Source organism: Stegostoma tigrinum, chromosome 13, assembly GCF_030684315.1.
Source record: "Stegostoma tigrinum isolate sSteTig4 chromosome 13, sSteTig4.hap1, whole genome shotgun sequence".
Lineage (NCBI taxonomy): Eukaryota > Metazoa > Chordata > Chondrichthyes > Orectolobiformes > Stegostomatidae > Stegostoma > Stegostoma tigrinum.
The window spans coordinates 40,506,579-40,523,270 of NC_081366.1; the positions used below are offsets into that span (position 1 = coordinate 40,506,579).

Below are 16,692 nucleotides of genomic sequence, written 5' to 3' on the forward strand. Positions count from 1 at the left end.
CCTTGTCCCAGCCCTATTCCAGCCCCCACCCACGACTCTTTCTCCGACACAGCGATGATATCATTGGTGCTGCTTCCCTCTTTCGTCAAGAATTGGAAAACTTCATCAATTTCACCTCCAATTTTCACCTGGTCTATCTCTGACTCCTCCCTTCCCTTCCTCGACATTTCTGTTTCCATTTCTGGGGATAGACAGGCCACTAATATCCATTATAAACCCACTGACTCCCACAGCTACCTGGACTGTACATCCTCACACCCCACTTCCTGTAAAGACACCATTCCATTCTCTCAGTTCCTCTGTCTCCAACACATATGTCCAGATGAGGCCAACTTTGAGAAGGGAACCTCCGAAATGTCCACATTCTTCCTCAACCGAGGATTCCACAGCTCCATTGTTGACAGGGCCCTCAATAGGGTCCGACCTATCTCCCAGACTTCTGCCCTGACCCCTTCTCTTATCTCCCAAAACAGTGATAGGGTCCCCCTTATCCTCACGTACCATCCCGCCAGCATCCACATCCAGAAGATCATCAGATGCCACTTCCGCCACCTCCAACAAGATGCCACCACCAGACACATATTCCTCTCCCCTCGCTTGTCTGCCTTCTGCAGGGACCATTTCGTCTGGGATACCCTGGTCCATACCTCCTTCACCCCCAACACCTCCCCACAGCCCTACGGCACTTCCCCTGTAACCGATGAAGGTGCAACACCTGTCCATTTACCTCCTCCCTTCCCACTATCCAAGGGCCCAAACATACCTTCCAGGTGAAACAACACTTCACCTGCACTTCCCAGAATCTAGCCTACTGCATTCGCTGCTGACAATGTGGCCTCCTCTACAGTGGGGAAACAAAGTGTAGACATGGTGAATGTTTCGCAGAACATCTACATTCGGCTTCCAAGAAAAGACCCTGAACTACCTGTTGCCTGCTACTTCAATGCACCACCCTGCTCCCTGGCCAATATCTCTGTCTCAGGCTTGCTACAGTGTTCCAGTGAATCCCAGCGTAAGCTGGAGGAACAACACCTCATTTTCCACTTGGGGAACCTACAGCCCTCCAGACTCAATATTGAGTTCAATAATTTTAGGGCCTAAACTCTCCCATGTCCCAGCCTCCCACCCCACACACCAGGCCTTGTTACCACATAGCCTGCCACTACACACATGCTGTTGTTAGTCACTAACAGTCCCCATTGACAACTACTCACCCTCCCAGCCTGATTGTCTGTCCAACTGTCTTTCCCTCTCTTTCTTTGGGCTCTATTCTATCACTAACTCCCCACCCTACCCACCTCCCTATTTTCTGAATATAAACTGACGTTTTCCCAGCCACCATCAGCTCTGAGGAAGGGTCACCGGACCCAAAACGTTAACTCTGTTTCGTCCTCCACAGATGCTGCCAGACCTGCTGAGCTTTTCCAGCAACTTTGTTTTTGTTCCTGATTTACAGCTCCGCAGTTCTTTTGGTTTTTATTAAGTTAATACTAGATATTGAATATGGCTTTGTCAAGGGCGGTAATGTCTGGCAAATTGAATCAAGTTCTTTGATGATTCGGGCAGTGGATGAAGGGCGTGCTGTGTATAGGTGTTATATATTTTGACTTTCAGAAAACATTTGATATGGTGTCACATGGTGAATTAGAAATGTTTAGGATTGAGTCCTTGGCAGCACGGATTAGAAGTTGGCTAAGAGATTAAAAAAAAGGGTAGGAACAGTTAGGCATGTCTTAGGCTGGAGACAAGTTAAAAATGGTGCTCAACAGGGTTTGGTGTTGGGGTCCTTACTTTTTATGATTTATATAAATGATTTAGAATTAGGTACTGGGGGCAAAACCTCTAGGTTTTCAGATGATACTAAGCTAGGGAGAATAGTGAACTGTGAGGATGCTGCTGAGTGAATTCAGAGGGACATAGACAAGACAGCCAAATAGGCAGAGTCCTGGCCGATGACTTTTAATGTAGAGAAATGTGAAGATTTTAGCCAGAGAAACATGGAGAGACAATACAGATTCAAAGGTACAACTATGGGGGGAGTACAGGAGAAGCGGGTCCTCGGGATTCACGTGCATATTTCTCTGAAGGTGGCCTGGAAATTTTGAAACAGTTGTTAAGAAGGCTTATTCAATCCTTGAGTTTATAAATACAGGCATAGATAATAAAAACAACGAACTGATGATAAATTATTAGTCAGGTCACATTTGTAGTATTGAGTTCATTCAGTTCTGGGCATTTTATTTAAGGAAGGATGTTTAAATCCTGTACAGAGTGTGAAGGAGATTTACTAGAATGGTACAAGGATTTTAAACATGAGGAAAGATTAGGGGAATTAGTCTTGGAGCAGAGAAAATTTAGAGGTGACCTTACTGAGGTGTTCAAAATTATGAACAATTTTGACAGGGTAAAGAAGGATGTCCTGTTTCCACTAGTCGGTATGTCAGTAACTGGGGATCACAACTTCAAGATTGTCAGTAAGAGACCGAGGAGTGAGATGAGGAGAAACATCTTCATCCAAAGACTTGTTAGGATTTGGAATGCGCTGCCTGCAAGAGTGGTGGAAGCAAATTCCATAGGAAGTTTTAAGAGAGAGTTAAATATAATATTAGAAAATGATGAATTTAGAGTGCTATGGAGATGGGGGTAGAGAATGAGTCAACTGGCTCCATCTGTTCAGTGAAATTCTATGATTCAATAACATCAGTGCTTCCAGTGTTCTCCACTGAAGTGACCTCTATGCTCAACTATCTGCTCTCCTCAAACTACTTCGAGATTGATCCAGACATCTTTTCTCTAAAGCTTTTGTATTTTTGGTCTCACTACTTATTTTTAATCCACGTATACATGCATTGCATTTATGATTGTTCTTGCATTTTGTAGTAAATACTTTAATCTTGTGTTAATTCAAGAAAACTTGGTTAAATTGGCTCTTTTTAGAGCAGATGTTCATTTGAATTAAGCAGGAAGCTATCCAGAAGAGATACTTGGTGAAGAGAAATTACTCTTGGTGTAATCAGCTGAGGAAGTGGGTGAATAAAGAAGGGGAGCGAGTTCATCCCTCCTCATCTAGGGGCTTAACAGTTTGGAACCATACCAAACTGAGAGACCTTGCTTACGTTTGACTATAACAATGCATTTCTGCCAAACAGCTGTTGAATATGTAAGTATATGTTGGTAAGCCTTCCTTCAAGATTGGTGTTTATATTCTTGGCAACACTTGGCATTCCCCTTGTGCCAATCTGCCAGTTTCCACCTGCATCCTTTGTGAGCTGGTAGTTGACTGCTGGCATTTAGATGAGATCTGGGTGGTAAAGTGCACTGACTTCTGAAATCTACGGTATTAGGAATGCTTTGTGTATACCTGCTGACCTAAATTGTCTCAAGGTTAAAATTTACTTGGTTCCATTCAATAGCTTAGAGAAAAAAAACAAGAACATTGATTTTCAATGAGCAAGAACCAGCCAATAGATTTTGCACATTTGGCTTTAATGAGTTCTATGTCCTATATTCTTTGCTAAACAACTCAAATTTTATGTTTCTTTTATGTTATTTTCCAAGAAACTACTTTGTGGACAGTCTACTGTTAATTGTTTGACAAAAACTTAAGAACTAGGAGCAGGAGTCGGCATTCAGCCCCTCAAGCCTGCTCTATCATTTAATATAATCATCTTGGCTTCAACTCCATTTTGATGCCCAATCCCCATAACTCTGTAATCCATTCCTAATTAAAAATCATTCTATCTCCTCCATAAATTTATTCAGTGTCCTGACATTCACCAGACTCTGCAGCCATGATAGGCTTCTTCGTCATCTGTGTTTTAAATCCACCACCTCATAGCCTGAAACTGTGATCTCTCATTCTAGGTTGAGACATACGAGCATTCAGTTCAAAGATCCATCACAAACTATGTAATGTGTTTCTTTCCACTTCAGTTTCTGGAGATTTCTGCGATGGTTATTATTAGATACACTCTCAGCATATATCTGTACAGTGACTTTTTAAATTGAACAAGTCATGTATCTTTGAACTTCGTTTCTCTTTTGTAATATTAAATTCATGAAAGTAGGTTGTAATTTCATTTTTCCAATTACTTAAAATGAGTCACCAGACAAAATCATTATTTCTGAAACAAAATGAGAATTCTGGAGAAAGTGAGCAGGGTGACATTATTTGTTTTGAGTCTCATATAGATCTTCTTCTCTCCTACTGGACCCGGAATATTAACTCCGTTCCTCTCTTCACAGATACTGCCAGACCTGCTCAGTTTCTCCAGAATTCTGTGTGTGTTTCAGATTTCAAGCAATGGCAGTATTTTGCTTTTATTAAAGCATTATTTCTGGTCTGTTTTTCTGGCTTATTTCTCCTTGCTGTGAACTAACATTTCATAATTATAAAATAAATCTTCAACAACAAAAATTTATAAAGCAAATAATTTTACTAAGATCACTAGACTTGAAAATCTCTGCCACGTACAAAAACACAATGCTGCTTGTAACATCAAACTGTTAGATTCCAAAGCCGAAGACATCGGTACTTGCACTTGCTACAGAGCGTCCGTAGTCTTTTGCACTGAAGCAATGCAGGGAGTCATCGATAGCATCACGATGAGTAATCCAAATTGATGTTCTGAGGAAAATAAAAAGCTGAACGTACAGCACTTGCTGTAAATCAGGTTCTGAGTAAGGGTCATCAGACCTGGAATGTTAACTCTGACTTTTTCTTCACAGATGCTGTCAGACCTTCTGAGCTTTTCCAGTAACTTTTGTTTTTGTCCCTGATGATCTGAGGCGTTTGGGTTTGAATCCCACCATGGCAGTTGGGCAATAATAAAACAAAAATCTGGAACGAGGAAAGAAAAGCTGGTTGATTGGTAAATCATGTGGATTTTAATGTCTGTTAGGGAAGGAAATCTGCCATCCCTATCTGGTCTGACCTCCATGTAAATCCAGTCTCAGAGCAGAGTGGTTAATTCTTAACTGCTTTCTGGGCAACTAGAGATGGAGAACAACTGCTGACCCAGCCAGCGATTTCCCACATCCCGTGATTGAATAAAATAGAGATTCAAAGGTTACAAAAAACAGAAATTGCTGGAAAAGCTTTGCAGGTCTGGCAGCATCTGAGAAGAGAAATCAGAGTTACCATTTCAGGTTCTGACCTTACTTCAGAACTCATCTTCCAGAATTCACAGTCCTTTGGTTTGATTCAAAGGTTAGTTGACTGGGATACCCCAGCCAGATATCTGAAATCTATGCGAGCAGGGAAAGCAACTGTACATTGCCTTAATGAAATGGATAGAAGAAGAATGAATGAGCTGTACAAAGTCTGAAACATCAGTCAAGAACAGTGAATTCAATGCCAAATCATAATCAAAAAGCAAAATAGAAAGAGGAAAGAAACAAAAGAATAATAGAAAGAAAGAGCAAAATCAAATGGTTAGCTTAAATATTTATTTATTTTTAAAAAATGTCCAACAATTGTAAATTTCGGGAATGGGATTTTACACTTTTTAAAAAAATTCATTTCTGTACCAGAGTGGATGTTTGAAAACGGTTGAGACTGATCTCTCTGCTAAGCATTTACTTATGCTAGAATGGACAAGACATGACATTTCGGGTGGACTTAGTGGATATCTATTTTATAAGTACAACAATGTCACTACATTATGTAATGCAGTTTCTCTTGACAAGGTGCTGATATAGTAAAGCTTCCAGAGGAATATGTCAACAGACAACAACTTCCTGATGTCTGTGTTTAACTGCGCATTTGTGTTCGACAGAAGTTGCTGCCCAAAATACCTTTCAATTAGTGAGTGCTAATAGATGTACTTTGATTCTACAGTAAAATCCAGGCTAATATCATGAATTAAAATGCTAAAACACCTTTAAACTAAAAAAAAATGGATGTTGGGTTTGTGTATCCTGCTTAGCTTGCCTCAATATTCAGGCAGTTTTTCTATATATTCATTTAATGGTAACATTGGGCTGAGTTTTCCAATTTCATTTCCAGTGCAGCAAAGTACTTGCATCTTTTCACTGTTACCTCAACAGTCATGGGGTTACCACTGTAACTCTCACATTATACAAACCTCTCACCACGCCCCGTTGACTATAATTCACAATTGCATGCATCATGTCCACTGAATGGCTCTCACTCATCTCAGCACTCTGAACTGCAAACTTCTCCTGTCCTTAATACTTCACATTCACTCACTGGGGACACTTCACCATCTTTCCTGCTTCTGCATCACCAACGATGGATCTTCCTTTCACTTCCAATGTACTCCTTTCCTTTGTACTTTTAAAAGAAGATGTACACCACATTCAGGCTGTAAGGGCCAAGACTGGGAGTGGAGGGGGAGGTGGATGGCAGACATAAGGCACCTCATGCCACAAGAAAATTCTTAAGCTGTCCAGAGAAGAACATGACCACTCATGGAAGGTTGGGGTGATCTCAGTGTGCAATCAACCAAGAGAGCTCCATTTCACTGGGTTGTTACTCTCCTACTATGACCAGTGCTACCTCATTCTTAACTTTCAAAAGATTCTAAGCCTCTTTGATAACTAATTACTTCTCATTTCTTGTGCAAACATTGGCAGCACCCAGCAACATTCTACCTTAAAGGGGCCAACACTGGGGACCCTCAGCTCCATTTCCACCTCTGAGGAAGAAGCCGCTGAACCCTCCAAATGTATCAGCAAAGTTTTCACCTTCAACCAGCTCAGAGACTTTTGAGGAGGAAGATGAAGACATTGAGGAGAAAGAGCATCATCTTCTCCATAATGGAATGCTGCAGCATCAAATGCAACAAGCCGTACTAGACTTGATTGACACTGAGTTCCAGGAGATGAGAGTTAGGTGCAGTGGCTACTCGTTGCTATTCATTGACTATAAATTTGTTGAATGAAAAGCTAGAGTCCTATCTTTTCCCAGCAGTTTTTGGTTGTTTATTATTTGTTTTTGCTATTATTGAGTAAAATTGAATGTTTGCAACTGTTTGATGGCTTTACAGTATGTGATGGTCCACATTAAAGAAGAAGATATAGGGCCTTACTGGGCATTGGGGAAAGGGTAATATTACTGTATTCAGGATTCTAAGATAGGATGAAGCTAAGAGCTGGCAAGCTATGTAGCATTGTACTTAAATAGCAACAAATTCATGAATCGACACTAATATTTGCAATGATGCATCAGTTGTGCCACCTGTAAACTCTGAGATTCATGTGTTTTTGGTTTCCCTCCCAATTTCATGCACAGAAAAGGGAGATTCCTGGATGGAGTGCTTGACCTTGGCTTAAAAATAACTTCCAGGGTTCTCAGGAGGTAATGCCTTTAGCAAGAGGGAAGATACAACAAATGGGGAGTCGGAGAGGAAATAATAAATGAGGCTGAAAACAGATAATTGACACCAGGAAGCTTTCAGGAAAAGAATTAATAATAGAGTTGCAATCTATAAATTAATTGAAAATATCTGTACAAAAGGAATACTGAATATTTTGGCTCCACTTCTGCTTTAGACTGATTTCATGTTAAACAGCAGGAAAATGCGTTTAAAAAATACAAAATAAAACAACTCATGTGGTAAGAAAGATAACTTGAAAATCTTGGTAATATTTTCATCCAATTTAAAACCAATTTTCAGGCATATTTTCAAATAACACACTTTAACAGAATAAGCTGTTAAGATCCATTTATTTTACATCAGACATTCTCCCTATGAAACCATTATAACTTATTTGCAATTGAAACAATAAGGAACAAAGCATTTGTATTACTTAAATATGCAGAGTAAGTGTCATTATCTGAATCACTTCACAGTTGAAATCATTTTTCAACTTATTTAATGGCGTGGTTATACTGCTGGTTAACATTAAATGCAAAGTTCTTTCGACTTTGCAGTGATAATAATCTTGTAAAATGGATATCCAGGCCTGAAATATCTCTCAACAACAATGGGTGATTAGCACACTGTAGAGTCCTACAGAGTTCTATGTCAGGGTCTCAATTATTTACAATCTATATCAATGAAATGGATGCAGGGGCTAGGAGAATGGTAGCTGAATGTCCCGAAGATACCAAGATAGTTAGGACTGTAGATTGTCAAGAAGAGATGGAGTGTCTTCAAAGGGACAGATAGTTTCAGTGAGTGGGTAAAAAAATTGGAGTATAATGTAGGAAAATGTGAACTTATTCACTTTGGCTGGAAGAAAAAAAACAAATTTACTATTTAAATGGAAAGCAATTACAGAACTCTGTAATCTGGGTATAGATGGATACAGAGCAATCTGGGTATACATGGGTACATGAATCCAAAAAGTTAATACATTTGTACATTTAGTTATTAGGAGGACAAATGGAATGTTGCCTTTTATTGCAAGGATAATGGAACATAAAAATTGGGGCATTGTACTGAAAAAGCACATGTTTGTGTTAGAAATCATTCAAAGAAAGTTTAGTTGACTAATTCCTGGGATGAAGGGTTATCTCATGAGGCAATATTGGATAGATTCAGCCATTTCCATGGGACCTCAGAAGAATGAGAGGTGACTTTATTGAAACATAAATGACCACGAGGGGAGTTTAGTGGGAGTACTCTTCTTTTGCAGGAGTCTAGAAATCGAGGTCAGTTTAAGAATAAGAGATGAGTAGAATCTTTTCCTCCCAGAGTGTTTGTGGAATTCTCTTCCCTAGAAAGTAGTGAAGGCTTCGTCATTGAATTTATGGAATGCAGAGTTAGATCATTTTTTGATAGAAAATGGGGTTCAAAGGGGTGGGGGGAAAAGGCAGACAGGAAAGTGGGTTTGGGATTATGACTAGATATGCCATCACATTATTGAATGACAGTGCAGGCTCAAATGATCAAATTCTGCTCTTAAGTCCCACGTTTCTATATCTTACATTTCTGTGGATGACTCCAGTGTTGGTTTGTGTTCTGCCTCCAGATTCAGAGTGTATTTACACAAAACTGTGTCATCATTGCTAAGTGAATACATCGTGTTGATGCTGCAATTATTGTGCGAATGTATCCTGAAACGTCGATGTTAAAGGATAATTAACACAGGTTATCCACAAGACCAAATTGCACCAACAATGTTTGCAAAGGTCAGGAGAATTGTCATTTTCAGAAAGTAATACTTTAATTTCTAGACTGTTAAAACATAACAGGACTGTATACATTTTACAGTTGGCTTTCAGAAAGGTATTCATGCAACAGATCTAAGTACCGTGTACTGTGCCTAAGTTAGCATATGATCATTAAAATTATTTGAAATCAATTAAATTCAGACAGTTAAGCTCTGATTAGAATCAGATTTTGATGTGCAAGGTACTAGTTTAATATTTCTTACCTCTTATTTAAAATATCTTGCAAGACAATATTGAAGTTTGAAATCAAATTTGTAAGCAATGATAAAGACACTAAAGCATGATCAGAAAAATTCCAGGTCATTCCAGGAGAAATATACACAAGTATTCAACATCACAAACTTGTAGTGGAAATTTCATAGCGTCAGGCCATAGCTGGACCAAAAACATGACCAGCTTTTATTTTTCTAATAGCAAACTTACATATTTAAGAGTCTTTTTGAAACTTACAATGATGTCTCACAAAATAGCATGCCCATTTAATTACACATAACTTTATGTAAAGGTATAGATATATATTATTTTGCTATACAACCATGAAATGCCTGTTATTAATAATTTACGAAACATCTCGTGTTGCTATATATTTCATTGATCCTGTTTAACTCTGAGCATAAACATTATTGCTATGAAAGTTCTTCAACCTGACAGAGAGCTTATACATTGTTCCGGGTATCCTGTGTTGTTATCATGTGATTGTATACAGCCAATGGTTTTTTAATTTCCCCATAACCTGGCAGCTCAGATGCAGGAAAATAGGTCATTATATCGTTATCCACAGGAAATATACCTGTGTATAAAGGATACAAGTATAAGCTCAATTCATATTTTTGCTGATAAAAAACAATTAAGACTGGCACTAATAATAAAGTACTTAATTTTAAAAGACATTTGGAATGTTTTCAAATGGCTCAAATAATGTAAAAATAAATTAGATTACCTATAGTGTGGAAACAGGCACTTTAGCTCAGCAAGTTCACACTGACCCCTTGAAGCATCCCACCCAGACCCATCCCCCTATAATCCACATACCCCTGAACACTACAGGCAATTTAGCATGGCCGACCCACCTACACCACACATCTTTGGACTGTTGGAGGAAACTAGAGCACCCAGAGGAAACCCAAGCAGACACAGGGAGAATGTAAAAACTCCACACAGACAGACGCCTGAGGCTGGAATCAAACGTGGGTCCCTGTCGCTGTGAGGCTGCAGTGCTAACCATTGAGCCACCGTGCCACCCCTAAATCATTCTATTATAAGGGAATAACTAATTGGATATAATCACAATTTTCAATAGATGATAGCATATTGATTTATTCACAAATGTGATTTCTGCCTTGTCCTTCTCGAGCAGTGGTGTGAATTGACTGCTTTTGCTTTTAGAGAAGGCTCATAAACAGTCAGTAGTAATAAAGCAGCAGAACGCTGAATTCTGCCACTCAAGAATAAAATTGGGAAGTATCGAACATGTAATATGGAATTAGGTAATGAAAATATAAATAACATGTTATCAATATTCTGTCAAAGGTTCCACCTAAGATTTTAATCAAACTCCTTTCATCTGGCAATTGATTGTGAATTTTATGAAATGTTTACAAAACTTTATCACAGAATTATGCTGCTGAAAGATATGAGTTATAACAAGTGTTTTTAAAGCTTGAACCCATTTCAAACAATAAAGAGCAAGTAAATTATGTCGGAAAATTGTACATCATTTCATGAAAAGCCACTTGAGATGTTGGAGCATAGTATAATTAGACTATTTACTCATGGGCAGCATAACCACGCACTCATACAACATCGTATACATTTTTTTCTAATTGAGCTTTGGGGAGTGGGAACTGTTATTGTCTTCCATCGTTCAATGGCACAAAGCAAATTCTTGTGGACAACAGCTGCTTTAGCCTGGATAAACAAACTCAGCTCAAATGTTGTAGTTGGGGTTTTGTGCTACATATGGATCTGCATTGCATTGGCACATACCTAGCACTCAACCATAGTTGATTTGTCATAGTTTCACATAGATATGAGAAAACCATGGGTAAATTTATGCAAATTCTAGAAATACTTTAAAACGTAAATGAATACTATTTTCATCAATGGATGGTAAGGAATACTTGTATTCATGAGAAATCCAATTTGCTACTGGACAAGTAAAACAATAGAGTTACCTTCTGTATTTTCATCTTTCTCCGTGTATGAAGGTGATATGAAAAATCCGGGTCTTTTTAAAACTGTCATTTCTGAAAGAAGATTCCATTACTCATGTTACCAACATTCTTGTTATGCCTGTACAAACAATATTTTGCTAAGTCATGGTGGATAATCTTTCCCACATATCTATGTACTTTAAATGTTTTGGTGAAACCGGTTCCATAGAATTTCTTTTGTCTTATAACTCCGCTCTTCACAAGTACTAAGAAAACCCTTAGGCCCAGATTTTTGACATGTCAGCGAGATGGGATAAATGGAGGAAAAGGCAGGAAAGCAAAGTCAATTGCCAAACATGGCACTTCTCATTTTCATAGGATTAGAGTGGAGTCAGGTTGTGTTTTTTTGCATATGCTTATTGGAATTAAAACTTGTTCATTTTTTTACTCTGGGCACCCTCACCACCTGTTCCACCTGTTCTTTCTTGCCCTCTGTCAACAGCAATAAAAACTTTTAAGCATCTTTCAGTCCTGAAAAATCATATCAGACATAAATCATCAACTCTGTTTCTCTCTCCATAGATGCTGCCAGACCTGCTGAGTTTCTCCAGCATTTAGTTTTTATTTCTACCAAAGACTTGCTGCAGAAATCAAGGCTGACCAAGTTTCAAATATAATAGGATCCTGAATGGAAATGATATAGATAGTTCTTCTCAACATGTACTGAATTCGCATTCCTATTCTCTGAGATAGTCAGTTTTGAAAAAAAATTAGCTCTGCATTTCTTCAAATTCATTAGCATCATAGTCTCTTTTACAACTTAAAATTAATCCTACAACTATTTTTCGAACTTGGCAAATCTTTCTTTGTAAAAGAATTGTAAAAACATTGCTCTTGAAATGTACCCCCAAATTTTCTTATCAGAATGAAATATGGTTGATTTTCGAACTTGACTTATTTTACCATTGTTACATGCAATTTAGCTTGACTGTTTTAGTTCCACATCATTTATTAGGGATTTAATATAAACCAAACAAAAATACACAATGACCATATATTTCATGTTGAAGATAGCATAATTCAACAAATTCATTAATGTAATTGCTTGGCACATCTGTTCAGGATTTTTAGAGCTTTTTTTTACAATTCTGATATCACTGATAAATTTTAATTACAAGCTATTAATTATTATAAGAAATTTAGTGAATCTTGTGGGAAAATGTGAAGTTGTTTATTTTGGAAGGAAAAGCAAAAGAACAGAGAGTGTATTTTAAATTGAGAAAAACTGCCAAAAAAAGGAGACTTGGTGATACTGTTGTAAGAAGCATAAAACTAGCACACAGGTCAAGCAGATAATCAGGAAGGTTAATGGCATGTTGGCAATTACTTTAAGGGTGTTGAAGTCTAAGAGTAGGGAAGTCTGGCTGCAACTGTACATGGTGCTGGTGAGACCACACCTGCAGTACTATGGGAAGACCTGTTTCCCTAGTTTAAGGCAAGCTATCATATGAGGGGAAGCAACGTCCTTGTGGTATTATCACGGCACAGTGGCTCAGTGGTTAGCACTGCTGCCTCACAATGCCAGGGACCTGGGTTCAATTCCCCCCTCTGTGTGGAGTTTGTACATTTTCCCCGTGTCTGCATGGATTTCCTCCAGGTGCTCCGGTTTCCTCCCATAGTCCAAAGATGTGCAGGCTAGGTGGATTGGCCATGCTAAATTCCCCAGAGTGTTCAGGAATATGTAGATTAGGTAAATGGGTCTGGGTGGGATGCTCTGAGGTCAGTGTGGACTTGTTGGGCCAAAGGGCCTGTTTCTGTAAAGATTATATGATCTTAATCCACGGACCCAGGTAATGTTCTGGGGATCTGGGTTCAGTGCAGTGGAGGGAAGCACATAAACACAGAATATATAGATAGAAACACTGGATACTGCAAAGGTTATGGACCTTGACAATATTCTAGCAATAGTACTGAATACTTGTGCTCCAGAGCTTGCCACTCCCTAATCAGGATGTTCCAATGCAATTACAAGCCTGGTTTCTCTGCCTGTATATTCTGTGCACATGTGTTCCTTCTATTTCACGAGATAAAAGAGCAGCACTCCAAAAGCTGGTGATTTCAAATAAACCTGTTGGATTATAACCTGCCTTCTGTGACCTCTGACTTTGTGAGGAAACCAATAAAGGGGGAAAAACATACTTGATCTCATCCTTACCAAACTGACAGCTGCAGATGTATCTAGCCATAACAAAATTGATAAGAGTGACCACTGCAATGCCCTTGTGCAGATGAAGTCACATGGCATAGCATATCATCCACTCAACCACTTCCAGCAATACTGGTTCAACAGAAAGTGCAGGAGGGCATGCCAGGAGAAACACCAGGCATACCAAAAAATAAGATGTCAACCCAGCGAAGATACCAAACAGAACAAGTTACATATTAAACAGCATAAGTAGCAGGTGATACATAAAGCTAAGTGACCCCATAGCCAGTGGATTAGATTTCAGCTCTGTAGTCCAGCTACATCTATTCATAAATGGTGATGAACAACTAAACAACTGGGGGCAGGAGGTTCCACAAATATCCCCACCTTCAATGATGGAAGAGCCCAGCAAAAGATAAGACTAAAACATTCGCAGCAATCTTTAGCCTGAAGTGTCAAGTGCATATCAGTCTCCTCCAGCAGTTCCCAGCATCACAGATACCAATCTTCAGCCAATTCAGTTCACTCTATGTGATATTAAGGCATGATCAGAGGCACTGGTTACGAGCCCTGACAACATTTCAGCAATTGTACTGAATACTTGTGCTCCAGAACTATCACACCCTAACCAAGCTGTTCCAATACAATTACAGCTCTGGCACCTACCCAACAATATGAAAAATTGCCCAGGTGCCCAGGTATGTGCTGTACACAAAAAAAGGACAAATCCAAGCTAGCTACTTTCTGCCTGATCTGTCTACTCTCAATCATCAGTAAAGTGATGGAAGATGTCAACAACAACGCCTACAGTTAGGAGAACTGCTAAAAAATTTGCATGAACTTCCACAAATTTTGCAAATTTGAAATTTTCTCAATTTGTCTCAACAACGAGTATAGCATAATATTTTACCATAATAAAACATCCTAAGTTGAAGCATTATCTGGCAAATTATTGCACCAAGTCAAGTAAGGAGATGGCGGATCCTATGACTAAGAGTTTGATGAGGGAGTGTCTTGCAGGCAAAAAGAAACATTCAGAGGAGTAGGGAAGATATTCCAGAGCATAGGGTCTAGCCAACTGCAAGTGCTTGTATGTCTTCCAGGTCTTACAGCAAATGAGCAAAGGCTGTCATACTGAGCTCTCCCATCATTGAAATTGAGAATATTTCTGAGGTTTCATCCTCTCGACAGTAGCTCAATTGGATTGATGTGACAAGCTTGCAGAGTTAAGATCTAATCTGTGGCTGTGGAATCACTTAGCTCTACCTACCACTGTTGCTCATGCTCTTTGCATGAAAATAGTCTTGTGTTGTAACTTCACCAGGTTAACTCCTCATTTTTGTTATGCTTGGTGCTGCTCCTGGCATGTCCTCCTGCACTCTTTGTTGAATCAGCGCAGACATTCTACCTTAACCATTTTGTTATAATGGAGGATATGAAGGACCATGAAGCTACAGATTGTGGTTGAATGCGATGCTACTGATGTTACAATGCCTAACAGATGCCCACTTTTTAGTTGCTAAATTTGTTCAAAATCTTTCCATTCACTGTCATGGTACTCCCATCCAACATGATGAAGGGTATCATCAATATAAAGACAGGAATTTGTCTCCACAATGACTGTAAAGTAGTCTCTCCTACTGATATTTTCTTGGATAGGTAAATTGGAAGCAGGTAGATTGATGAGAACAAGTTCAAGTTGCTTTTTATCTTTTGTTCCCTCATGGGTTTTGTGGAGCCAGTTTTGTGGAGTAGTGGAAATGGGGAACAAAGAAATTGTGGAGGAACTAATCAGACACTTTGCATCAGTCTCTATGATGAAAGACACTAGTAGCATACCAGGAATGCAAGAGAGTCAGGGGACAGAACTGTGAGTAGTGGCCATCATTAAGGAGAAAATACAGGGTAAGACAAAAGGTCTGAACATGGATAAACCACTCACACTGGATGGACTGCGCCCCAGAGTTCTGAGGGAGATAACTGAGGAGATTGTAGAGGAATCACTGGAATCAGGGAGTACCCCAGAAAATTGGAAAATGGCGAATGTAACACCCCTGTTTAAGAAGGGATAGAGGCAGAAGACTGGAAATTATAAGCTAATTTGACATCAGTCGTTAGATATATTTTAGAGTCCATTATTAAGAATAAGTTTGCAGATTGCTTGGAAGTGCATTGTAAGAAAGGGATGAGTCAGCACAACTTTGTCAAGGCGAAGTCATGCCTGACAAATCTGCTTGAATTCTTTGAGGAAGTAATGAGCAAGGGAGGCAATGGACAGCCAGTGGGCATGATCTATTTAGATTTCCAGAAAGCCTTTGACAAGATGCTGCACAGAAGGTTGCTAAGTAAGATAAAAGCCAATAGTGTTAGGCATATTTTTCTGGCATGGATCGAGGATTGGCTGACTGGCAGAGAGTGGGTATAAAGGGCTCTTTGTCAGGATGGCAGCTGATGACGAGTGGAGTTTCACTGAGGTCTATTTAGAACCAAAACCATTCATGTTATACATTAATGATCAAGGCACAGTTACTGTTGCTAGGTTGGCAGGTGACATACGGACAGATAGAGAGGCAGGCAGTGTTAAGGATGAGCAGAGATTGCAGAAGGACTTGGGCAAACTAGAAGAGTGGCAAAGAAGTATCTGATAGAATACCAATGTGGGAAAATGTGAGGTTAGGCACTTTAGAAGAAAGAACAGAGTTGTGGACTATTTTCTAAATGAGGAAAAACTTCAAAATCTGAAGCATAAAGGGACTCGGGAGTCTTAATCAGGATTCTCATAGGGTTAAAATGTAGGTTCAGTTGGCAGCTAAGAAGGGAAATGTAAAGTTGCATTCATTTTAAGTGAGTTAGAATCGGACAAGAGCAAGGATACACTGCTGAGGCTGTATAACGCTCTGAGCAGACTGCATTTGGAATATTGTGAGCAGTTTTGGACCTTGTAGAATCATAACATCATCACAGAATCTCTTCAGTGAAGATAGAGGCCATTTGTCCCATCAAATCTGCACTGACACTTCAAAGGGTATCCCACCCCTCAAACTCCAAATTTACCATTGCTAACCCACACAACTCTGGACACTGCTATGCAATTTATCATAATCAATCCACCAAACATGCACCTCTTTACACTGTGGGAGGAAACTGGAACACCCAAAGGAAACCCACACAAACATGGGAATAATGTGCAA

General features: G+C 39.3%; 1 protein-coding gene across 1 annotated transcript in view; it reads right to left on the bottom strand.

The window, feature by feature from the left end:
• Positions 1 to 7,693: 7,693 nt before the first annotated feature.
• Positions 7,694 to 16,692, bottom strand: part of LOC125458152 (nuclear factor NF-kappa-B p105 subunit-like) — a 135,502-nt gene continuing 126,503 nt past the window's right edge. The window contains exons 12-13 of the mRNA XM_048543086.2: positions 11,317 to 11,388; positions 7,694 to 9,932 (exon numbers count right to left, since the gene is read on the bottom strand). Coding sequence (XP_048399043.1) covers positions 9,799 to 9,932; positions 11,317 to 11,388 — 206 coding nt within the window. The 3' untranslated portion in view covers positions 7,694 to 9,798. The remainder of the gene's footprint in view (positions 9,933 to 11,316; positions 11,389 to 16,692) is intronic.